The sequence below is a fragment of the Grampus griseus genome, assembly GCF_964374135.1.
Source record: "Grampus griseus genome assembly, chromosome: 15".
Lineage (NCBI taxonomy): Eukaryota > Metazoa > Chordata > Mammalia > Artiodactyla > Delphinidae > Grampus > Grampus griseus.
The window spans coordinates 11083465-11110067 of NC_139009.1; the positions used below are offsets into that span (position 1 = coordinate 11083465).

At 37.5% G+C, this 26603-nt stretch overlaps 1 protein-coding gene across 2 annotated transcripts in view; it reads left to right on the forward strand.

Annotated features, from left to right (window-relative positions):
* Nucleotides 1-24988, forward strand: part of DDX1 (DEAD-box helicase 1) — a 33869-nt gene extending 8881 nt beyond the window's left edge. Inside the window, exons 7-26 of one of the 2 annotated variants that reach the window (XM_082672430.1) lie at nt 693-776; nt 1011-1094; nt 1463-1539; nt 2108-2180; nt 3765-3841; nt 3954-4068; nt 4792-4930; nt 9978-10038; nt 13108-13206; nt 14008-14097; nt 14826-15014; nt 15969-16020; nt 17711-17857; nt 20191-20282; nt 22004-22076; nt 22230-22302; nt 22386-22428; nt 23539-23634; nt 23888-24008; nt 24660-24988. In XM_082672430.1, coding sequence (XP_082528556.1) covers nt 693-776; nt 1011-1094; nt 1463-1539; nt 2108-2180; nt 3765-3841; nt 3954-4068; nt 4792-4930; nt 9978-10038; nt 13108-13206; nt 14008-14097; nt 14826-15014; nt 15969-16020; nt 17711-17857; nt 20191-20282; nt 22004-22076; nt 22230-22302; nt 22386-22428; nt 23539-23634; nt 23888-24008; nt 24660-24790 — 1916 coding nt within the window. In that variant the 3' untranslated portion in view covers nt 24791-24988. Of the gene's footprint in view, nt 1-692; nt 777-1010; nt 1095-1462; nt 1540-2107; nt 2181-3764; nt 3842-3953; nt 4069-4791; nt 4931-9977; nt 10039-13107; nt 13207-14007; nt 14098-14825; nt 15015-15968; nt 16021-17710; nt 17858-20190; nt 20283-22003; nt 22077-22229; nt 22303-22385; nt 22429-23538; nt 23635-23887; nt 24009-24560 lie in introns of both variants that reach the window. The other variant, XM_082672431.1, reaches the window with a different exon arrangement.
* The last annotated feature ends 1615 nt before the right edge of the window (nt 24989-26603 follow it).

A 26603-nucleotide genomic window follows, 5' to 3' on the forward strand; every position in this document is an offset into this window, starting at 1 on the left:
AGGACGGAAGTTATAGTTTCCAGTACAGACAAAAGCCAAATGCTTTACTTAACGCCAAAAAGCACCAATAAGCACTATGACTGACTATGATGTATAACATAGAACTTCATCTTTTAGAGCCCTAATATTAGCAAATAACAGCTACAGGGTTATTTGTTCAGGCTTTTCCTGCTTTCCCTTTATGGTTTCTGGATCCACGGATTAGGGAACAAGCCAGAGTTTCTGTTTTTCTTTTAGTGTAGCATTCACTCAAGCTCTAATTTCGGCATAAAGTCAGAGCAACAAGTATGGATGAGTGGGTGCTGCGTCATCCTTAGTATCCATTTCTTTAAAGGACTCTAGAGAATAGTTGTCTAAACGTGTGTTGGTGATGCAGCTGCGGTAGTACAAGTCAGGTTAGGTGCTGTGTTGATGCCTTTTTAGAATTGTTGTGGTAAAATCCTGTCCTAGCCAACAGATAACAGTAGAGAGACTAGTCCTCAACGTAAGCCACCGCCCTCCAGGGGCTGAATGAGGGCAGCTACTCATGGGGAAGACATTGCTATCCTTCAGGAATCAGCAAGTCTCAGTCCCTGGAACATTGCACCAAGTAATGAATTATCTTATCAGTGAGACTGAACGATCCTTATTTCAGAATGCGTGATTTATGTAATCTGTATTGACATGGTTTTCTGTGTTTTTCTCAAATCCAGCAATTGGGTCAGATGGTCTTTGTTGTCAGAGCAGAGAAGTAAAGGAATGGCATGGATGTAGAGCTACTAAAGGATTAACGAAAGGTATTTAAAGAACATTTGTACTTGTCTGAACTTTTGGGGTGATGTATTAATACGTGAACTTTCTTTAAAGTAGCTTTGAATCGAGGATCTGAAAAGATTTTTAATGTTACAGGAAGATCTACCATTCTTCATTTGGAAGATACAAATTGTTAGAAACAATGGGAAAGTAGCTACATGGTAAATGAATCATAAGTGTATAATTTATAAAAATCTCAAAGTATTTTGCCCTTGCAGGGAAACACTACTATGAAGTATCCTGTCATGACCAAGGATTGTGCAGAGTTGGGTGGTCTTCTATGCAGGCTTCCCTAGACCTAGGTAAGTGTTTCTAAAATAAACTGAATTTGTTGTTTTACATTTGTGAATTTTTAACATTTTATTTTAGTGGGGAGCAAAATAGTAAACTTAAGCATACAAAGTTTATATTTAGAGACATGGAAATAATAATATTTACCTATACCCTCCTTGTTCCAAGAAAGATTTGAAGTACCAAAAAATAGATATTATAACATCATAAAAGCAGGAGGAATAAGGGTAAGGGTATGAATGAAGTCAGTAAAGTTAGTATGCATTAATATGTACCACACAATACTGTGTAGGTGCTTCAAAATATCTTCAACTTATGAACTTTTATGGTACTTTTAACTTTATTCTTACCACATTTATAAAACACTTTTAAAATCTAGGTACTGACAAGTTTGGATTTGGCTTTGGTGGAACAGGAAAGAAATCTCACAATAAACAATTTGATAATTATGGAGAGGTAAGTTGTACTAATGACTGAATCATAGTGTTAGTAAGTTTTCTTGCATACTTGATCACTCATGACATGACTGAGGGTATAGAAATGATTGTGAAATTCAAGTGAATTTTCTGAATATTTTCCACGGAAAGTTCAGATTGGGACTTCAGTGAAGAAATGCTACAAAATGAGAAAAATATTTTTCTTTTATGCCATTTATTAGCCCCTCCAAAGCATATTACTTTGTTTTCTGTGTTCACCCTCTTTTGATTTTGGCTTTGACTTTAATACTTGTGTTGCTCTCATTTCTTATTTTGAATCATGTTAAATCTAAATACACTTGTTCTGGTAGCCGACATCTCTGGTAATGTGCAGGAGCCTTAATACCATGTTGATGCTAAAAAGTCTGTCTGATGCTTCTACTATTATATATGATACGCTATACTAGGCATTTTTTAAATCTACGTTAGAATTTTAAGGAAGTATTATGCAACACTAACACATACTGTGGATGCAGCTGTATTTGACCTTTTAACCTTATTTTCAATTTTGCTTTTTATTAACAGCACTTGACTTTCTGGTTTTCTAGGAATTCACTATGCATGATACCATTGGATGTTACCTAGATATGGATAAAGGGCATGTCAAATTCTCCAAAAATGGTAAGCTTTCTAGGGACCATTTTGTTAGAGAGTATATATGATATTCATTACTTGTGATTTTTTAAAATTTGCTTACCATCTTCAATCTTCTTTCTCTTCCTCCCTGCCTTTCTTTTGAACAAATACTTATTGAGCATTTGCTGTGTGCCAGGCATGCTGGTAGGTGCTGGAGACACAGCAGAAAATGGACTGGATAAATTTACGTACACTTTTGTGGGGCTTAGCTACTGATAGGGAGAGACAGACAATATATGTGTTAGGTGGGAACAGTGCACTGAGGGAGCGTATAAATCCGGGTAAGGGGCTGGAGAGCATTCTGGGGGGTCAGAGAAGGCTTCTCTGAGAAGGTGACATTTGAGTAGAAATATCTTGGAAGAGTATTTCAGGCAGAGAGACCAGTAATTGCAAAGGTCCTGAGATGAAAGCGTGCTTGGGGTATTTAAACAGTGAGGAGGCCAGTGGGTCTGGAAAACACTGAGCATGGGGGAGGGTCGTAGAATCTTGGGTCAGTGAGGTGGTGAGGCCAGGCCATATAGGACCTTATAGGCTATGATACAAACTTTTTATTTTGACTGAGATTGGAAGCCATTAGGTTTTGAGTAGATAATTGGCATCGTCTGTCTTTAACAGTTTAACAGTACAATCACTGTGGTGGCTGCTTTGTTGAAAACACTGGGTGATGACAATAGGTAGGGAACCAGTTGGATGCTAAGAGTTCTGTTTGGGGCAAGTTAAGTTTGAGATACTTATTAGACATCTGAGTGATGAAATCAAGTAAGTAGTTAAATGTACAGTTAAGTGTTCAGGGGAGGGATCAGAATTGGAGATATTGATACATCTTTGAGAGTTATTGGCTTATATATGATCCAGTCATAGGTCTGGATGAGATCACCTAGGGAATGAGAGTAGGTAATGAAGAGGAGAGATCTGAGGCCCAGGGTATTCTTGTGGTTAGAAGTTGGCAAGTTGAGGAGACTCCAGCAGAAGTGAATGAGGAGGAAAGCCAAAAGAGGTTGAGGTCGTGCAGTTCAGGTAAAGAAAGCTTTTGAAGGAGGAGGGAAGGGACAGATTGTGTCCAGTGCTGATGACGGGTCTAGCCTAGAAGGATGAGCAATGAGAACTACTCTGTTTGGCAAGTGGAGATCATTAATGAGCGTGACAAAGAGCTGTTGTGGTGGAACGAGGGGTGTGCAGGGGGAGCCTGATTGGGAATCAGTTCAACAGAGAATGGAGTGAAATGAGGTGGACACAGTCAACATGGAAATCAGGCAGTTTTACTACAAAAAGGAGAAGAAAAAATAAAGGACAGATGGAGGAAGTTCTGAGCTCAGGGAGGTTTGTCTAATTCAAGTGTCTACTGGAAGCAATCCCGTAGGAAGGGAATAATTAAAATTGTAGAGGGGGAGAGGGGACAATTTCGGGAGTAAAGTAAAAAAGTGAAGAGGTTGGTATTAGCACAGTTAATCTGCAGTAACAGGAGGGGGCGTGTGAATGTGCCTCGGCTGCTAGATTTGGTGGTGTGAGCACGTGGACGTTCTTTTCTGGTAGTTTTAATTCAATTTCTCTCTCTCTTTTTTTTTAAAGGAAAAGACCTTGGCCTGGCATTTGAAATACCACCACATATGAAGAACCAAGGCCTCTTTCCTGCCTGTGTTTTGAAGGTAATTAGAGACATTTTGCTGTGATTATAAGCTACTTTGATCTTCCTTATTTCATATTGGTTAGTTTGCTCTTAGGTTAAGCATTTTCATTTTCTCCTTTATTCAATGCTAGAATGCTGAACTAAAATTCAACTTCGGGGAAGAAGAATTTAAGTTTCCACCAAAAGATGGTTTTGTTGCCCTTTCCAAGGCACCGGATAGTTTCACTGTCAAATCACAGCACACAGGTATAGCACCTGAGAGGGTAAAGATTCCAAGAATGGGGTATTGAAAACTCCAGTAAGTAAGGCTTGTTGTAGTGAGGTACAGATACTCCCCTTGCCTGTTTAGTCATGCATCTTTATTGAACATGTCAGTAAAATTCAGTTTCAAAACCTAATTCATAAACTCCAAGTATTTGGTTTCAGTTCACGCATTTTGGGGAAGCTGACCGTGGTGATGGTGGTATGTTGCATTTATAATGCGTGTGCTTATTAAGCGCCATGGCACTGTGTTAAGTGTTTCACCTGCATTATTTAGTTTGCATAACAACCCTGTAAGGTAGTTTTATAGACAAAGAACTTGAGGAGTAGGGACTTGAGGTCACTTGCCCAAGGTCACAGGACAAATAAGTGGTGGAACTGAATTCAAATCCAAGCAGTCTGACTCCAAAGCGCACACTCTCACCGCATTGTGCTGCTTAATCTGCTTCCAGTTATTTAAAGAAAGTGCATTTCACAGCTCATTTAATTTATCACAAAGCATATAATCAATTAAAATTACTGCAAGTAGATTTAAAGGATCTGTAGTTCATTTTAAGAATCTTTATTTTGTTTAGTTTGACTATCACCTATACCACTGGGCAATTGTTATTTAAAATTTTGATACTGGAGTATTTGTGCTCGTGTTTTACCGATAAAGGTATATGAGGTGTGATCTGAATGTATTCTAATCTTCTTTATTTTCTTAAGGTAACGCTCAGGTGGCACAAGCGAAGTTTCTCCCCAATGCTCCAAAAGCTCTCATTGTCGAACCTTCCCGAGAGTTGGCTGAACAAACTTTGAATAACGTCAAGCAGTTTAAGAAATATGTCGATAATCCTAAATTAAGGTAAAGCCTCCCTTTGTGCTCAAATGCCTATTGTCCTTAGGTCTGAGGTGTTTCAGAAGAAGAGTAAAGTAGGAAAAAAAATGAGTTAGAAATTCAGAGTGTGTACATATGCATGTGTATGAGTGTGTAAATATATTTAACTGTGACATATAGTAGCAATTAGTTTCTATATAAAACTCCTGTTTAAGTGAGAAGAGTTCTATTAAAAAAAGTAAATTGAGGGACTTCCCTGGTGGTGCAGTGGTTAAGAATCCGCCTGCCAATGCAGGGGACACGGGTTCGAGCCCTGGTCTGGGAAGATCCCACATGCCACAGAGCAGGTAAGCCCGTGTGCCACAACTCCTGAGGCTGCGCTCTAGAGCCTGCGAGCCACAGCTCCTGAGCCCGTGTGCCACAGCTACTGAAGCCCGCGTGCCTAGAGCCCGTGCTCTGCAACAAGAGAGACCACCGCCATGAGAAGCCTGCGCACCACAATGAAGAGCAGCCCCCCACTTGCCGCAACTAGAGAAAGCCCGCGCGCAGCAATGAAGACCCAACGCAGCCAAAAATAAATAAATAAATATCCTTAAAAAAAAAAAAAAAGTAAATTGAGATTTTTCCTGTGTCTCTTGTATAAAGTGTCATGGTTTGCAAAACTGTATCAGAGTAAAAATTAATTCTTTAAAGGGGCCATTTCATTTAATGTTAGCTTCATCACTTCATTTGCATAGAAAATGTATCTCTGTCTGTCTAGTGTGTTGGTAAACCTGACTTGGCGAGGTTACTTCTAGCCTGTCTCCTAGTGGTGACCATCTTCCCTGTGGGCGTTCACACTGGTCCCTCTAGTTCAAGGGCTCTTTCTGCCGTTGCGGGGAGACCGTAAGTCTAGTGATTTTGGAGACCTTCTGGCTCAGTAGCAATCCCTTTTAATTTAGGAAAGCCCTACCATATAAGTAAACTGCTCTGTCAGTTGATTTGACACTTGATTTTTATTAATTTTTCTTTTAATTTTTCTTACTGAAATATAATTCACACACCATAAAATTCACCATTTGAAGTGTACAATTCAGTGGTTTTTAGTATATGGTCACAAGGTTGTGCAGCCATCACCACTATCTAACTTCAGAAACTCTGAATTATTGATGTCCCGTGGGCCCATCTGTTTATTTATTTATATTTTTAAAAATCTTATTTTGATGTCTGAGTTTTTTTTTTTCCGGCTGTGTTGGGTCTTCGTTGCTGTGCGCGGGCTTTTCTCTAGTTACGGCAAGCAGGGACTACTCTTCGTTGCGGTGCACGGGCTTCTCATTGCGGCGACTTCTCTTGTGGCGGAGCATGGGCTCTAGGCATGCGGGCTTCAGTAGTTATGGCTCACGGGCTCAGGAGTTGTGGCTCGCAGGCTCTAGAGCGCAGCCTCAGTAGTTGTGTCGCACGGGCTTAGTTGCTCCGCAGCATGTGGGATGTTACTGGACCAGGGATTGAGCCCGTGTCCCCTGCATTGGCAGGCAGATTCTTAACCACTGCGCCACCGTGGAAGTCCCCCATCTTTTTAATGTTGATCTTTCTCATAAGTTAAACTTATTCAGGGATAAATTTATGCTTAGTAAAACTTTTTAGGTAAAATGGTTCCTAATTTTGTCTCGATGATTGATGCATTTCACTCTTTCAGTAACTATTTGAATACCTACCATGTGTGAAGACTTAGGCTAGGGATCAGGATATAACAACAAGAATTCATCTTTGCTTTTATAGAATTATGTGCAGGAGTGTGGAGATAGTGTGGAAGGCAGAGAAACAACGAAAGTAATGTGATAAAATGCTTTAAGGATACGACACGGAGGGTCACTACAAGAGTACATCACCAGAGCATCTTCTTAGTGTAAGAGACTCAGAACTCTTCACAAGAGAGTGTTTTTGGAAGAATGTAAAACGCTAATATAAGTTGATTTTTGTGCTCTAATTATGTGTAAAGATTAACGTGCGTCTGGACAAAGCCTGAAAGGGAAGATAGATGACAAAATCAATTTATTTGCTAAGATGGTAAAATTGTGTTACTCATTTCGGTATTCAGCACAAATGAGCCTTTTCCTTCTTTGAAGACCCAGCTCAAGTCCTGGTCTTTCTGTGAAGCTGACGTGTTGGTGCCAGCTCGGTCCTTTCTCCCTCCTCGGATACCGCTGTGTTTGCTTCCCCATAATGCCTGTGCACTGTCATGTGTTAGCGTTTCTTGTTTTAAATGTGCATAGCTTTACTCGTCCCAACTCAGTTTTACACCCCGTACGACAGGGGCTGGTCTTTTATATTCCTCAACCCTACAGTGCTTTGCACACAAGCATAGATTGTTATGTGTATGTGTAGTTTTCTGCTAAATTTGTAGAGATAAATGTATCTGATTAGGAAAGTGGATAAGAGTAAAGTTTTATAGAAGAAATGATAGATTTAGGACCATAGTTACCAAACCTGGGAACTAAGGGACCTTATTTAAAAATACAGATTTATTGGTCCCTCTTCTGTATATACTGAATCAGTTTTTCCAGGGAATAGGAATTGGAACTCTTTGTTTTTTAAGGAAGAATGCCACCTCTTCCAGGTGATTCTTAAGTAGCCAGTCTGGCATCTGGTGTTACCGGATTTAGGCAACGTGGCTCTAGCGGTAGGTGGTGAAGGACTATGCCAAGGTAATGGACATTCACAGACTAGAAAGCTTTTTTTTTTCTTTAAACACTATAAATCGCTTAAGATGACAGTAGGCAACCATGAAGCTGTTTCTTTTCATCAGTCATAGAATTTATGAGACTCAGTGTCAACATCATCCACTTTCCCAGTATTTTATGGTATTTTTTAAATGACTGATTAAATAAGAGTAAAATTAATCGATGAAGATAGTTGATAGCTACTTCTGATTGAAAGTTGTCTGGCTGCCTCAGGAAGTAATTTTGTCTGCTATTTCTAAAAAGGAGACAATCTTTTCATGAATAGCTATAGTGAGATATAATGCACATATACGATTCACTCTTTAAAGTGTACAGGTTGTTTTAGTTTTTATTACGTTCACAGAATTGCGCGACCACCAAAACCAATTTTGGAACGTCTTCATCACCCTCAGAAGAAACACTACCTTTTAGCAGTCACTCCCATTTCCCTCACACCTTCCTATCCCTGGGCAGCCACTGATCTCTTTTCCATATATAGAATTGCCTGTTTTGGACATTTTATATAAATGGAACTGGACAATGTGTGCTGTTTCATGACTGGCTTCTCTCATTTACCATCATGTTTTTCAAGTTCATCAGTGTTGTAGCATGTGTCAGTACTTAGTTCCTTTTTATTGCCCAAAAGTATTCCATTGTATACATTTACCACATATTTATTAGTCCACTCATTAGTCGATGGATGTTTGGGTTGTTTCCACTTTTTGGCTACTGTGCTGTGAACATTAGTGTATAGACTTTTGTGTGGACATACATTTCCGTTTCTCCTGAATATACATCCAGGAGTGGAATTGCTGGATCATATAGTAGCTTCACGTTTAACATCTTCAGGAACCACGCAACTGTTTTCCAAAGTGACAACACTATTTTACATTTCTACTAGTAAAGTGTGAGGGTTCCAGTTTCTCCACATCCTCACTTTATTATCTGTCCTTACAGTTATAGCCCTCCTAATGGGTGTGAAGTGGTGTCTTATTGTGGTTTGGGTTTGTATTTCCCTAATAGCTAATCGTGTTGAACATCTTTTCATGTGCTTACTGGCCATTTATAAAGTCTGTTCAGATTCTTTGCCCATTTTTCAATTGGGTTATTTGTCTTTTTATTGTTGAGTTGTAAGATATATACATGTAGTATTATGATTAATTATATATAATTTGCAAATATTTTCTCTCATTCTGTGATTCTGTGGGCTTTTTCTCTTTCTTGGTAGTGTCCTTTGAAGTACAAAAGATTTTAATTTTGATGAAGTCCAGTTTATTTTTTCATCTGTTGCTTTTTTGTTTGTTCATCTTTTGGTGTTGTAAGGGACTTTGCCTAACCCAAGATCATGAAGATTTACTCTTACGTTTTCTTCTAAGAGTTTTGTAGTTTTAAGTCTTATATTTAGGTCTGTGATTCATTTTGTATTAATTTTTATGTGTGACCTAAAGAAGAGGTTTAACTTCATTCATTTGCACGTGCATATCTATTTGTTCTAGCACCATTTGTTGAAAAGACTGTTCTTTCCCCCCATAGAATTGTCTTGGCATAAAGCTTTTTTTTTTAGAGTATATTTTATTATTTATTTTTGGCTGCATCAGGTCTTAGTTGTGGTACACAGGATCTCTGTTGTGGTGCGCAGGCTCCTTGTTGCAGCGCACGGGCTTCTCTCTAGTTGTGGCACGTGGGCTCTGTAGTTGTGACATGCGGGCTCTCTAGTTGTGGCCCACGTGCTCAGTAGTTGTGGCATGCAGGCTTAGTTGCCCTGCGGCTTGTGGGATCTTAGTTTCCAAACCAGAGATCGAACCCGCGTCCCCTGCATTGGGAGGTGGATTCTTAACCACTGGACTGCCAGGGAAGTCCCAAAGTAATCTTTTTTAATCTAAACATATTTTTTAGAAGTATTTGGAGTGAGAAAAATTCAAACACAAAAGGATATTCTGTGAAAAGTAAGTCTCCTTTCACCCCATTCCCCAGTTTTTGGTTATCAACCTGGAGGCAACTTTTAAAAATTAATATTTATATATTCTTTCAGAGTATATATTTTATACACGTACAACCACATGTGTCTATAAAGATTGATTGAAACCAGAGTTTGGGGTACCTGGAATTATCCTAATATAGAAAGATGTATAGATGAGGACTGATGTTTTCTGGGCTCCAAGCTTTCGCATTCTCCTCAGTTGCTTTACCGTGCGTTAACATTTTATGTAGCTCCTGGAAATGAAGTGCCTTTTCTCCTTCCTTCTCCAGACCTTCATTGTAGATTCTTTCTCAGTTATTCAGTTGTAATATCCACCTCCCCAAAACTGAAAAAAAACAAACAATAAAGCAGGCTTTAATCCTTTTCTACGTTATTATTCTGGTATTTATTTCAGGGAGCTTCTGATAATTGGAGGTGTTGCAGCACGGGATCAGCTCTCTGTTTTGGATAATGGGGTAAGTTGTACTTTTAATTTTTAAAAAGTAACACTATGTGTTGTCATTTTGGCAATATAGTTCTGCTGTGTTTCAAGAAAAGTCAAATGAGGCTGAAATTAAACAAGTTCAAAAGAGTGTATGTATGTTCAAAAATATCTTACAATTATGCCTTTCCTTTTCCCAAAGTGTACAGCATAGTAGTTTCTTCCAAACACCTCATGCAAAATTCCAACATATGTGAATTTTTTTTGGTTTATCTTTTGAGCACCTGCGGATTTCCTTCGCATTTTCATGCATTTAGTTATTTCCTCTGGGGATAATTGAAAAAGAAGCAGCTGGAGTTAAGAATAGAAATAGAGATAAGGTGGATTGCAGAGAAGGTAGTTTTGGCAGTGATCCTTGGGAGGGCTGAAGGATGGTAAGGCAGTGGTTCTAGTAGGAGGGGAGATGAGTTCAGATTTGTGTAAGGGGAAGTCTTAAAGGCTGTGCTGTTACCGAGGACGAAGCTCGGACTGTGATCCTCATTACTGGGGAAGAAGTTTGGGAAACTCTTAACTGCCTGTCAGTTCAGGTACAGGTAGAACTTCATAAAATATTTTGTATGTATGAAGTAACTTTGTCCTTACAAACTTCTCTTTCATTTCCTTCCCTAAACATTTTATCATTTAATCTAAACTGCTTGATACTGAGTTACGGTGAGCAAATATGTTCTCCCCTCAGTTGCCTTGGTGCTGCTGTCAAATGAAATTTCAGGCTGAATGGTTTTGATTTGACTTGGTGTGGCATATCAAGAGCAAGGAATCATTACTGTACTTAATACTATTCTAAGATAGTAACATAGCTTTGTTATGTTCTTATTTGATTTGCTATATTTTAATGGTTATAAGAGAGATTTAATATGTTCATTCCCTATCTTGGTTCCTCAAACCCCAATTCATTTTCCACGTAAGTTATTAAGTTTCTTAACTTACGTTGTCCAGCTCCGGAGCTTTTAGGGAATTCGATCTGCTTTTGCCAGGCAGATCTAAAATTTGGTACTGGCTGAAGCTAATGGCAAAGTAAAGGGAGTGTTATTCCATAGCTTTCCTGGCAGGATTCAGTTCCATTCTACTTAGGGGATGTAATATATTCTCTTTCTGCTCTTCCTTGCATCTTACATTGTCTACTTCTGTTATCTCCCACCATCCTCTGGCACCCTTAGCCCTGTGTTATGTCTTATGCTACAGGCAGAAGTCAGCTTTGGAGTCAGAGAATAGAACTATGTAATTTTTTTAATCTTTTAAAGTTGCACAGTTATGCAACATGTGCAGTTAGGCCTGAAGAAGTGGTTGGAGCCATTATCCAAGTCATATAGCTATTTCTCTCAGGCTTTTCCAATTTGACTTTTTGTTTTTAAACCTGAGAGACCGAGTTTCTGTTTTCATGCTGACTACCTGCTGAAATTGAGGAGGGAGGAAACTCGCACAGTGGGTTAGAATCCTTTGGTAAAGAGACGTTACCCACAGAACCAGAGTGGTATTGTATTCATTGCTGTGTCCAGCACAGTGCTTGGCACATAGTACATTCTTAATACATTGAGTGGGTTTTATTTTCAGACAGTATTTTCTAGATTGAACTGAGACTTGCTTACAGTTATCAACATAGTTGAAACAATAGCTTCAGAAATGTCTTTCACTTTTTATGGGAGTTTAAATGCCTTCTACTGGATCAAATTAAAAGTCCATTCAGCACAGTACTTTTTCAGTTTTTCAAGGGGTGAGATATTGAAGTAATGAGACTATAGTGATGAGTTTGTTAGGAGATAGTTACGGTTTTAGTCTAGAGTGGAGAATACAAGTGAAAAAGAAGTCATTTTTTATGCCTGTTGATAAAGAGTAGAAGTTTTGAATTGTCTGATTTATTGAATGATTTTATATAATACCTTATTGTGCTCACACACATACCTCCATATACACACTTTAGAAATATTTATCCTTTATTGATTACCTTCTAGAAATGGGCCAGGCCCTGCTAAGTGCATTACATACATTTTCTCATTCAATTCCCACAATAGCCCTTTGTGATGGTCCTCTTCCCCATTTTTACAGGTCAGGAAGAGGGCTTATACCAAATATTAAGTAATTTGCCCCAGATCTTACAACTCATAGGTGGAACTTACTTCAAAGCCTATGTTCCTAATCACTATACCATGGACTTGATTAAAAGGTGTGTGTGTGAAAATGGAAAATGTGGTTAATCGGGTGTCCTGGCATTGGCGGCTCCTATTCTCTTTGTAGATGTCTTAAAATTTTTATAATAAAAAGCTAAATAAAACTTGTTCTTACTTGAATTAGACCTTTTCTCATGTTTGGACTTTGAGTTTGAATCCCAGTTACTAGCTGTATCATCTAAGTTCTTATGACTTTAGAATTCTAAACTTCAGTCTCCTCATTTAAAAACAGGACTAATAATAGTAGTGTTTTCCTTAGCGGTAACATGAAATGATATAATACCTGTAAAAGGTTAGCACAGCACATGTTCATTATAAGCACTTGACAAGTAGTCATTATTGCTGTTTTTCCTGGATTAGGTCATCTTCATTATTAATTATAACCAAATTTATCAAGCGCCTGGCAGACTGGGCATCAAATGCACTACATATCTGATCTCTTAATTATCACAACCGTCTTGCAAAGCAGAATATGTTACCCATTTAAAAAATGAGAAAATTGAAACTAGAAGAGATTAAGTAGCTTGAGGTCACACAGCTGGGTAATGGTGGAGCTGGGATTTGGGTCCTGGTTTAATTTCAGAGTTCCTATAAATTCATTTGATTTTTCACTTGGAAAACAAATTTTATATACTAGACTGTCTATAACAGGTTAAAATGTTACAATCAGTTGCCAGAGTCTTCGCATTAATTTCAAAGCAGGTATAAGTTTAATAATACAGCATTATCTAGAACTCCTGTTTCGCACATTTACAGCTGACTATGACTACTTCAACATGCATGTTTTCATTGTAAGTAGACCATTGTTGGTTGCTATTCTAAGGTGATTACAATAGTTCTTCAGTTTTCTTAAGGTGCTTTTTTTGGATATTTTTTAGGTAGATATAGTTGTTGGCACTCCAGGAAGACTGGATGATTTGGTGTCAACTGGAAAGCTGAACTTATCCCAAGTTAGATTCCTGGTCCTGGATGAAGCTGTATGTTGAAATATACTCATGCTTTTAAAAAAAAATTTGCTTATGTTTTGGGGGATAAAATATGTGAAATGGTGAAGAAAAAATACAATTTAGTCATGATCCCAATCCCTAGAGAGAAACATAGTTACCAGTTTGGTGTATTTTCATTCACTGCTTATAATTACAGTAAATACTATTTTATGTAGTTGCAATCAGGCTATTTAGAATCTGGGAAATCTTTTTTAGAAAAATATGGTACATAAGTATTTCATGTCATTATTTATGAACAATTTTTAAAGGCTGTCTAATGGTCTCTCATATGCACACTTTGTGGCTTATTTAACCACCCTTATTACTAGACATGTAGGTTTGTTTTGTACTCCAAATAGTTATCTTGTTTGTACATAACATTTTTTTTTTTTTTTACACATTACAAATTACATTAATATGTTTTGGGCTCTTGAGATATAGTTCCAAGTTATTTTCAAGATGAGGTAGTTTTTCAACATTGAAGGTCTTTGCTTTCTCATATTAGAGTCGTATTCTGAAGGAGATGTGGGAGTTATTAACTCTTGTATTCATTTTAGAATACCAGAGTATGGTTTTTGAGTTATTTATTGTCAGCTTTTTCATATTATAGTCACATGGGCTTTAAAGTTGAATTTACAACTTGCCTTTAAATATCCAGTAGAAAATAATTACTTTGAAAGTATGGAGATAAGTATGAATTAGTTTCTTTATCTTATATTTTGCAATTGATTTAGAAAAGAAAGATTTAGATACTGATTACAAAACTTATGTTCTTCTTTGCTTCTTACGCAGGATGGGCTTCTTTCTCAAGGTTACTCTGATTTTATAAATAGGATTCACAATCAGATTCCTCAGATTACCTCTGATGGAAAAAGACTTCAGGTATGAAATAACCAATGCATCTTAAAATACATGTAGACAATTGTTACGTATTCATGCTTACTTTTTTTGTTTTACATTGACATTTTAGTGTCTTCTGATTACGTTAACTGCTCTATGAAACATTTTCTTCATTAACTGATTAAGTAGTACACACAAAGGAAACAGTCTTATGAGCTGCTTTTAGAAATAAAGGTGAAGAGAATTTAAGGAAATTACTTAGGTGTAACGGAAGACTATAAGTAAAAAATTCTTAATCGTTATTTTTGTTCTCTACAGAGCATTTAGGGTTTATATTCAAGACTCTGAGCACTGCTTCCTCTTTGAAGGAGAAATGTCTTGAACTGTAGAAAAACAGTTATTTCCTTAGTAATTATTTCTTAAAATATTACTCTTTCTCATTCTGTTTTCTTAGGAAGAATTCAAGAGGAGAGGCTTTTAAGAGAAGGGGACAAGTTTATGGCTTTAGATTTTTAAAAACCTTTTCATTTTACTTAGTTTTTGTAGGACCTTGAGGAATAGATGGCATGATTTCTGTGGCAAGTGAGGGGACTGAAGCTCAGAGAGATTAACCCGCCCACAGTCACAGCACTAGTTGTTGCTACAGAGTCAGGTATTGAACTTGTCTTAGATTCCAGGCTTAGCGTACTTCGTGCCCCACATCTGTATTCATATGCTAGAATCATTATTATTATAAAAGCGTATCTGAATTTTGGTTTTTCTATTCTTAGGTGATTGTTTGCTCAGCCACTTTGCACTCTTTTGATGTGAAGAAACTGTCTGAGAAGATCATGCACTTTCCCACCTGGGTTGATTTGAAAGGAGAAGATTCTGTTCCAGATACTGTCCACCATGTTGTTGTCCCAGTGAATCCCAAAGCTGACAGAATCTGGGAAAGGCTTGGGAAAAACCACATCAGGGTAAGTACTTTATAACGTTCACATTTGTGTAGAGTAAAGCATTCATAAACTAGTTTAACCTTGAGCTCTTCATGATGCTTAAAGCAACCAGACATTGTACCTTTAAGAAAAGAGAAGTCTGGCACGTGGACCAGAAGAGCTTAGGTCTGTTAGGTATGGAATAAGTGATGGGCTCGTACTTTACTTTTCTCTCTGTATAAAGTTACTTCTGTAATCATCTTTCTTGACATAGGTTTTGTAAATAAATAGGATTACCTGTGTATATCTAGGGCTAATTTCTGATATAATGATTTCCATTTTTAGTAGCGTTTTAGAATCTTCTTGATGTGCCTTATTTTTCTAAATATCAGTTTCATGAGTCCATCATCTCACTTTTTCACCATTGTTAGATTTACCTTTATATAATAAGGGTATGCTTATTCTAAATACACAATGTTTTGAAAACCACCTTCGATTTTTTATTATTATATTTAAAATTGATTAGCCTTAGACCTATAATTAATAAAGGGTTTTTCTGGGCTTCCCTGGTGGCACAGCGGTTAAGAATCTGCCTGCCAGTGCAGGGGACACAGGTTCGAGCCCTGGTCCGGGAAGGTCCCACATGCCACAGAGCAACTAAGCCCGTGCGCCACAACTACTGAGCCTGCGCTCTGGAGCCCGTGCTCCGCAACAAGAGAAGCCACCCTAATGAAGAGTAGCCCCCACTCGCCGCAACTAGAGAAAACCCACCTGAAGCAACAAAGACCCAATGCAGCCAAAAATAAATAAAAATTAAAAAAAATAATAATAAAGGGTTTTTCTGAATCTGAAGAATGGTTTTGCCTATAGATTATAAAGGTGTATGTCTGAAATGCAATCTAAAGTTAGATACAGTTCTCCCTTTATAAAAAGGTACCTGTTCTGAATCATTACTTAACCCTTCCCCACTTCTGTTTTATCCTTTCCTTTTGACAGACTGATGAAGTACATGCAAAAGATAATACAAGACCTGGTGCAAACAGTCCAGGTGAGTTAGAAGAGCCAATAAAATGCGTGGAAGGATCTTGAAAACGAATTGATCTGTTGCACCGAACGTGTGCCCTGTCTCCTCTCATGAAGGAACAGGAAATCTGAAAATACAAGGAACAAAAATAATTTAAAAATGGGGGGAAAGCTGATATCAGTCAGCTTAGAGGAATATTAATCACTGAATTTAAGGTGTTAGTCTCCTGGCATCCAAATCACAAATACTTTGGATTATACAGTTCTCATTTTTCCAGGAAGCCAGCAAATTTCTCTGGCTACAGGTTGTATTTTAGCCCTGGATGCCAAGAGAAATGTCATGTAGATTCTTCATATCTGGCAATTGGGTAACAAAGGGACATGTCTTTAGCTACCACCCTGTGAAAGATACAGAAGTGATCCTGAGATGATTCTTTTTGTGTGTGAGTGTACAATTCAATAGCATTGAGTACATTCCTACTGTGCAGTCGTCACCGCTATCCATCTCCAGAACTATTTTATCTCCCCATACTGAAACTCCATATCATTAAATATTTATCAATTTTGAAAGAGCCTAAAATTAATTGAGTCAATGAAGATACTTCTATGCAGAATTGAGACAGTTTGTATCAGGTACATAATATTTCAAAGATATATGAAGATGCAGCATGATACAAGGATAGTGTTTAGAGAACCTAGAAGACATCTGAAACCCGTTAGGCCACATGTCTGATATCACATGTCTCAAGTGGATCATTGGCAAGGGTTAGACTGCATTTTGTTCATAGTTGGATTCACTGGTAGATTTTTAACAAGTATCTAAAAGGTGAATTATCTGAAATTTTGATTAAAGACAGTTCCTTTGAACTCAGATTTATGTGTAGGTCCAAATTTATGAGGTGTATGCTCAGCCAGCCTTATTGTTGGAGAGGAGCAGACACTGATAGTCAAAATAAATAATGTATCAATCATCCCGCTGTTTGGGAATGCATTTTATAAAATAAAAATTTTTTACTGCCTCATATATTTTTCCTTGTAAAAGTTTTGCTTCGTTTTTACTACAATTAGAGACGACTAGAGAGACCTTAGAAATATGTTGGATTACAAAATTAAAATTTTGCATTATATGATTGTAGAGTAACTATAGCCCAGCTTCACACTGAAAAATAGACATTTGGAGGATGGCAACTAAGAAGTTACTAACTAGATTTGACGTAAAATATTTATTTCATAGAATGAAGTTTGACCTTTCTGGTGTTCAGATTGATTTAGAAAGTACATTTATTATTTTTTAAAGAGGTTAAAGTAATTGAGTAAACATTTATTGAGCATTTAGGGAAGTTAATGCAAGGCAGAATATGATTAGTTCTCAATGAGAGGTAGGAACAAAGTTTTGCTGTGGGTATGTATTTCTGTTTATTTGTGTGTGTGTGTGTTTGTACATGTGCATTTTCCCTTTTAAGAGGTATGGTTATAGGTGTTTTGGTATCCCATAAACTGGCATAAAAAACATTAAGAGAAACAAAAATAAATGAGCAAGTGAATTATCTCACCATTTCACCCTATCTTTTTATTTCTTGGTTTTGTCTATAATACTTGTATTAAAGTAGAGTTTTTTAGGTGAGTGAAGCAGTAAGTCTGTAATTATGTGTGTTCATGACAATTTCAGATTAAAATTCTGTGTTTTTTTTTTCGTTGTTATTGTGTTACTCAAGAGATGTGGTCTGAAGCTATTAAAATCCTGAAGGGGGAGTATGCTGTCCGAGCAATCAAGGAACACAAGATGGATCAAGCAATCATTTTCTGTAGAACCAAAATCGACTGTGATAACTTGGAGCAGTATTTTATGCAACAAGGAGGAGGTAATGTTTCCTCACTTGAAATAAATTGTGTTTATTTTCTCACTTAATAGATTGTTAGTCTCATGTTGATGCAGTGTAGCGTGGATGCCCAGATTTTAAAGCAAGGATGTAGGAAAGACAATGAGATCATTTTCCACATAGGTACAGTTTCACTACAGTGAAGATGAATCACAGCATTCCAAGGCCCTTATATCATTTGGAAGAAGGGTAACGTTTTTGATTAATGTTAAAATTTCAAGTGTAATCATTAAATAATAGAATGTATATCTTCTAAATCAATAACTGAGAAAAAAAACCTTAATCTAAAAAACAGGTAAGAAAGGAAGGGGGGAAAAATGAGAAAAAGCAGAGCAGTTGGAAATTATAGAGTAATAACGGCTGGTGGAAAAATCTGAGCGTATGGATAAACACTATAGTATTTATCAGTGGACTGAAGTCTTCTGATGAAGAGCATAGATTGTTAGACTGGATAAAGTATAGCTGTATGTTGTTTACAAGAAACATACCTAAAACCTGAGGACGTGGATAGATTGAAAGGGAGGGGAACGAAAAAATATATGTATGTGTCAGTTAAAAGATAAATTAAAAGAAAGTTGGTCTAACTGTATTGATGGAGATGTCATAGACTTTAAGGCAAAAATATTACTAGAAATAAAAAGAGTCACTATGTAATAAAATATTCAGTCTACAATGAAGATATAATGATTATAATTTTATGCTCCTCATAATTAATGTTAAAGATATAAACTAACCTGAGAGAATGTTCAGTATAATCAGTCATTAGAGAAATGCAAAATAAAACCACAATGTAATACAATTGTACACTCAGGGTGACTAGATCAAAAATACTTAAAACACCAAATATTGGTGAGGATATGGAGAAACCGGAGCTCATACATTGTTTAAGTACAGTCACTTAGGCCAAAGGTCTTACAGTTTTTTATAAAATTAAACATTGCTGTCTTATGGCCTAGCAATTCAGCTCCTAAGTATTGGCTCAAGATAAGTGAGAATATATATTGAAGAAAGATGTGTGCAAGATGGTCATAGCACTTCATTTATAATGGCCCCAAACTGTACACTAAGAGGCCATTAATAGGAGAATGGCTAAACAAAATGCAAAATATCTGTACAGTGGAATACCTACTACTCAGCACTGAACAGGCATGGACTGCTGATGGGCCCAAAAATGGTGGGTGAATCTCAGAAGCATTATGCTGAATGAAAGAATTCTTACACAAGAGTACAGGCTGTATGATTCGATTTGTGTGAAGTTCTAGAAGAGCCAGAACTAATCTACGATGAGAGAAAAACCACAACAGTGGTTGTCCCCAGGAAGGTGGGAGTGTGGCTAACTGGGAAAAAGGGCGTGAAGGTACTTTGTGGATGGTATTCGTGTTCTGTATCTTAATAGGGCTTTGGGCTACGTGGGTGTATGCATTTGTCCAAGCTCAGAAAGTGTACCCTTAAGATTTGTACGTTTCCCTGTATGTAACTTTAACGTCAGCAAGAGAAAAAACCTGAACAAATACTGCACTCTAGTTAATGATGTGCATGTTGAACTGTGTACTGATACCTGCAGTTTACCTTGAAATGCTTCAAAAATATAAAAGTGAGTTGATAGAGGGATAGAGGGATGGATAGATATGTGGTAAAGCAAGTATAGTCAATGTTAATGGTTATTTTTACTTTATCTATTTTCCCAACACTTATTCTCAAACATATAGCAAAATTGAAAGAATTCTCACAGTGACTATTACTACTCTGGTCTGAACTGCACTGCTTTTTGTTACTGTGTCTACTTGAAGACTTTCTTTTTTAGGATTGGCTACCACTGCACTTGCCTCTAAAATACCACTTCTCCATCCTTCCAGTTTGCTGCTTCTAATCTGCTTTGGCCAAGAAACCAGATAACTAAGTTGTTTAGAATACCTCGAGGAGGGCAGGCTTGTGGTCGCGGCCTTTTAGTAAGGGCATGAACTTCCTGATGCCTGTTTTGCTTCTTCCAAGAATAATCTCTTTTGTTTACTTTTTGGTTCTTCGCTTTACATGGGTTAGGTGAGGTTCCCGGTGTACGCAGAAACTACCACTGCAGTTTGGGAAAGGTTACTTAAAATGTCCTTCAGAGCGAATCAGTTTTAGTGCCCGTGGAGTTCATTTTAAGGGTATTTCACCTATGACAGAAATTGTGTTAACCATGGTTTATGACAAGTTGGGGTATAGATCTCCGTAGAATTATACCCCAGCTGGTAGTCTGAATGTTACTGGTTTTTTTGACATAGTCTTAGTCGTCACCTTTTCCAAGGTTAACTGTTTAATGTGCTTTTCACTAGGACCTGATAAAAAGGGGCACCAGTTCTCATGTGTTTGTCTTCATGGTGACAGAAAGCCTCATGAGAGGAAGCAAAACTTGGAAAGATTCAAGGTACTGATACTTAGTTGACTGCATTTCCTTCAGACGTAAGAGGGGAGTTGTATCTAGTTTTAATCAGTTCCAGTTGATATTGTTACAGCAATTCTTGTCCTAGAAATTACAAAATACTTCTGCCCTATTGTTACGTCCTCATCACAGCAGGGCTTTGTCATCTTTACCAGTCAAATGGTAAATTACATGTTCTCCATCAGCACAACACTACTTGACAAGAATTTTCAACTTAAGGAAGTTTTAGTTAAATTCTTTCAGGTAGATATTTTTAAGAGACGTATCATTAGATAGTTAAATCATGTCTGTGAGCCTTTTTTTTTTTTTAATAAATTGTAACAATACCCATAGGGAACTTAATTTGTAGATTCAGACAGGTATCAGAATACCTGTTTTGTAGAATGAAATATATTTTGAATTATTTGGGATAGACTGTCACAGTTAAGTGATTTCAGCTCATGAACAGGTTGTATAGCTTTTGGTGTAGATGGTTTGGGCTGAGCCATATAGAACTCAAGGTCAGTGGCCGCCACCCACAAGCATTCTCATCATTTATCACAGTGTGTTTACCCAGCGTATAGTACAAATATCATTTCTCTCAGACCCATAATATGAAAAAAGGTAGGAAGTACTGGGCTTAAAAATTTTGGATTATGTTTCCATGCTGAGCATAATTGGTGTGGATGTTAAAACATCACAGCGGGGGACTCCCCTGGTGGCACAGTGGTTAAGAATCTGCCTGCCAAGGCAGGGAACACGGGTTCGAGCCCTGGTCAGGGAAGATCCCACATGCCATGGAGCAACTAAGCCCGTGCGCCACAACTACTGAGCCTGTGCTCTAGAGCCTGTGAGCCACAACTACTGAAGCCCGTATGCTCTAGGGCCCGCATGCCACAACTACTGAGCCCATGTGCTGCAACCACTGAAGCCTGTGCACCTAGAACCCGTGCTCCGCAACAAGAGAAGCTCCCGCAATGAGAAGCCCGCGCACCGCAACAAAGAGTAGCCCCCGCTCGCCGCAACTAGAGGAAGCCTGCGCGCAGCAATGAAGGCCCAACGTAGCCAAAAATAATAATTAAATTAATTTTTTAATTAATTTAATTAATTAATTTAAAAAAATCACATGGCCTCATTTCAGCATTTATGCCACCCTTCTCTATCCTTGCATTTTGTTGGACGAGAAGTCAGTATGCCCCTCACCCCCTCCAAATCTCTAACCTTGCTGTGCCTTGCAGCACAAATGACATCTGATGGCTAATTGGTATATTCTTGGTGAGAACACCAGGGGCCCAGTCTCTTTAGGATTTTATCTGTTGTCACAAAAAGTGTAACCTTGAGGTAAAATATCTAGTATTCTGAATTATTTTAATACAAGGGTAAAAGTAAAGCTTATGTTTTTTACATTTTATTCTGTCTTATGTTTTGAATTACCAGTCAGGATCTCTAAAGACGAAGCCAAATTTTAGCAATGGTTTAAGAACTTTTATGTGAAAAAAGCAAAGATGAATCCAGTCATTCATTTATTCACCTTAAATGTCATATTTCAGCAAATTACAACTTAAAAGTGCAATACTTGTTCCAGTGAATTATGAATGACTAGACTGCTAATATGATACGAATACATTAGTTGTTAGAGGTCGCATTTAGTGGAAAGATGGTATTTGTGGGGTTTTTTTTAGTATATATACTAATAAGGTCCTTTCTCTCCTCTCTGTTCTCTTTAGAAAGGAGATGTAAGATTCTTGATTTGCACAGATGTAGCCGCCAGAGGAATTGATATCCATGGTGTTCCTTATGGTAAAAAGAAAGTTTTTATGCTTGCAGTTTGAATTTTATGGAATTCAAGGGAAACCATTTAATATGTTTGAAATACTCAGAACATCAAACATCACATATGTTTGAAAATTTTAGGAACTATTGTCAATTGGTAGTAATTGCTTTTGTTTACAGTTATAAATGTCACCTTGCCTGATGAAAAGCAAAACTACGTCCATCGAATCGGCAGAGTAGGAAGAGCTGAAAGGTACTCTGTCATTTTGTTTTTGTCCTTTTTAAGCTTCTGTGCTTCAGGAATAAAGTCTAATAAAGACTTTTAAAATCTTTCAGGATGGGGCTGGCCATTTCCCTGGTGGCAACAGAAAAAGAGAAGGTAATCTTTTCAGTGCTGTATTATACTCATTGTTTGTGTCGTCATTTTAGATGTTGGAAATGAAAGCAGTTTGATTTTTTCATTTACATTGAATTCAGTTGCGTATGCAATATAAATGAACTTTTTAATGGCATCTTTTTCTCTTCATTCATTGAATGGACGACTAGTAGAATGAAATTTAGAAAGGAAAAATATGAAATGTAATTTTCCCTAATAGCTTTCATATAATTTTCAGTGAAAAGTATTTAAACCCTCTCTGGCATCATGCCATGGTAGACTTTTTATGGGAGAGAGGGTTAACTTATTATTTTGATATAAATTGATAAAATAATTTGATACAGATTTACAGAAAAGCTGCAAGAGTAAGGAACTCCCACACACTCATTCCCCAAACTACTTGTTCATTTTGCTTTTTGCTCTTTGCTTTATGGTACTGATGAACCTAGTGGCAGGGCGGGAATAAAGATGTAGACGTAGAGGCTGGACTTGAGGACACTGGGCGGGGAGGGGCGAAGCTGGGGCGAAGTGAGAGTAGCATCGACATATACACACTACCGAATGTAAAATAGATAGCTAGTGGGAAGCAGCAGCATCGCACAGGGGGATCAGCTCGGTGCTTTGCGATGACCTAGAGGGATGGGATAGGGAGGGTGGGGGGGAGGCTCAAGAGGGAGGGGACACGGGGACATATGTCTGCATATGGCTGATTCACTTTGGTATACAACAGAAACTAACACATTATTGTGAAGCAATTATACTCCAATAAAGATCTATTTTAAAAATTTAAAAATATCTTATAGAAAACATTTGAACTTCATTTTCGATACTAATCTTGATATAGCATTCTCCAGTGTTTACTTTTCTCATTATTTTTATCTGAGAATTCCTTTCTATAATTGACATCTGTTTTAGAAAAACTTCTGGATTCCTTTCAAAAAGAACTCTTTCAAAAGACCTAGTTAGTGAGCTACTAATAGTGGTAGTAACTGGATGACAGACCATACCTGCAATCTATTTTTCTTGTGCTCTGAGGACAGAAAATGTTAAAAAACTAACGGAGAACAAAGATATCTAGCATGTTTCAGTCTCCGTACATGTTAATCTTCGTAGGTTTGGTACCACGTATGTAGCAGCCGTGGAAAAGGGTGTTACAACACAAGACTCAAGGAAGATGGTGGCTGTACCATATGGTACAATGAGATGCAGGTAAGGCTCACAGAGTCTTATTAAAATTGGTAGGAGTAGACTGCATTTATCTGTAAAAGTTACGTATCAGCTCTTGTCTGTTTGTGAACTGTGAGAATTAATGAGTGATTATGTTATGGTAGTTCATAAATTGTAACCTGTGAGTTCATCTCTTCAGAAATCTTACTTCCATTTATACTAAGTATTACAGCCTTCCTGGTTTTATTTAATGCCGTTACAACGCAACTCTGTCGATTTCCTCTCCCTTTCGTAGTTGCTGTCTGAGGTAGAAGAACACCTGAACTGTACCATTTCGCAGGTTGAGCCAGATATAAAGGTACCAGTGGATGAATTTGATGGGAAAGTTACTTATGGTCAAAAAAGAGCTGCTGGTGGTAAGCTTTGAATTACTTTTAATACTGTTTTAAATGTGAATGTGTCCCTTTTTTGAGCTTCAGTTTAAGAAGAGAGTATTTCGTTTCCTTATGTTTAGTGTATATTTTTAGCATATTAATCATGCCCTCCGTATCAGGCTTACCGCGCTTTATTCATACTTGTCTTGCAGCGTTTTTTATTGTGTGATCTGCATGTGAATGGACAGCAGGTCCGCTGTCTCTCCTGAGGTGTTAATGTCATAAGAGTAGTTGAAAATGTATGGAATTATTAGGAAACAAGAGAATAATGGTAATTTTGAACAAGGGGTAACCCAGGATACTATTTATTCCCTCTGCCTGCAATGCTCTTAGCTCATTCCGGACATTTTTCAAAGGTTCAGGCTAAACCGGTGGTTTCTAAACCAAGGAAAAGAGACTAGGGGAGGAGTTGGTAGGGGTATTGGGACAGCTGTTAATAAGGAAGGCCTAATCATTTATTTTAATTGATGTAACACTTTTAGAACTCAGTTTATTTTGTAGATAACTTGCTCAGTAGTACCTCTTTATCGCTAGGAGCAACGTTTAAGTTGATGTAATTGAGCCGAAGCATTGCTGACACGTTATTTCAGGCCTGCCGCTCACATCACTTTGTGATTCGTGTGTGTGACACAGGTGGAAACTATAAAGGCCACGTGGATCTCTTGGCACCTACAGTTCAAGAGCTGGCTGCCCTTGAAAAGGAGGCACAGACGTCTTTCCTGCATCTTGGCTATCTTCCTAACCAGCTGTTCAGAACCTTCTGATTTTAACATTCACTGAATAGGGTTTGAATAATAGAAGTCTATAGTCTTAAAACTCTAAAATAGTTGTACTGCTTCCAAGCAGCAGTATTTATAGTAACTTAAGCTGTTAACGCTAACTCTTGCATGTCAAGAAACATCAGTCTTAGGAATTCTTCATAGAATGGCAACCTAATGAAAATAATAAATTTGATGACTATATTTTCATGCAAGTTTGTGTCTTATTTTAAAATTATTTCATCGTTTTTCAAGAAAGCTCTGGGTTTATGAAGTAAAGTTTATGGGTATGTGCATTCGGCAGAGGACCTGTGGAATTTTCACAAGAAGTGGTCCTAAATAGAGACAGCCTTGAGACGGCCATGGTCGCCTCGGTATATGTTGAAGCTAGAGAAGAGTCGTGGCATGAAAGAAAAGTGTATGATCCTAAGGTGGAAGGCCAGCTGGGTTAGTTTGGAGGCCTAGAGTTTTTCAGGGACTTAGAAAAGGTTCTGTGTCTAAGGACTGATGACTGATTTGGTGATGGTGACCGTGAAGATGTATTTCTGAAGGTTTATCTTCTTTTTAAGAACCTTTCTTTCCAGGTGATACATACTGTAAAGATAAAACTATTCTAATGTCCCTCTAGGTCATAAAATTAAATTTAAAGGCCGTTCTTTGAAATACATTTCCTCAAACCCTCTTGCCTAAAATACCAGAAGGAAAAGGGACAATTTATATAGATACAGTTGAATTGTGGCTTTGTACCTTTTGACTCTTGTTCATAAAGTAGTATCTTTGGGAAAATTATTCTTACCCTAGAGATTCCTTAATAGCACAGGCTATTATAATTCCTTCTATGGTGGTTTTTCAATCTTTTAGCACTGAAATATTTTCTTCAAGCAAAATCTTGAGTGAAATTCACTGTGTAAGCAGTGGGAAAACCATTACCTAGTATATTGAGTCATAGTTTATGTGAAATGATTATGAGGATTCCATTCTTCCACTTATATCTAGACCACTGTCTTTGCTTTTTTTTTGTTTTACTTCTACTACATAGAACAAGTAGTTTTTCTTTTATTTAGCAAGTAAGGGGGGTGGTTTACAGAATAGATTAATTCTTTTTTGTGACTTTTGTGACTTTTTTTTGTGGTACGCGGGGCCTCTCACTGTTGTGGCCTCTCCCGTTGCGGAGCACAGGCTCCGGACGCGCAGGCTCAGCAGCCACTCCGCGGCATGTGGGATCTTCCCGGACCGGGGCACGAACCCACGTCCCCTGCATCAGCAGGCGGACTCTCAACCACTGCGCCACCAGGGAAGCCCTGTGACTTTTCTTAATTAGCAGCTATTAAGAATAAGTTTCCATATATTTAGTGATCTTTCTATTTTTATATCACATAGTTTTTTTAATTTACATAATCTGTAAGTAAGAAGTACATAAAGTTACTCAAAATCCCAACACCAGAGAAACACACTTTTAACATTGTATATATTATTTTCCAGATATTGATACAAAAGTAAAACAAGAGATAAAGCAAAGAGATTTCTATAAAAAAATTATTTAATAGCTATATAGTATTTTATTGTTTAAGTGTTCCATATATTATTTTAACAGTCTTCTATTGCTGGATATTTAGGGTAAATCCAATTTGTCACTAATTTCAACAATACTGAGAACAGTTTTACACATAGTTATTCATATGTTTGCATAATATTTCTTTGGCATAACTTTTTTTTTTTAATTGGGGTATAGCTGCTTTACAATGTTGTGTTAGTTCCTACTGTACAGCAAAGTGAATCATCTATATGTAGACATATATCCCCTCTTTTTTGCATTTCC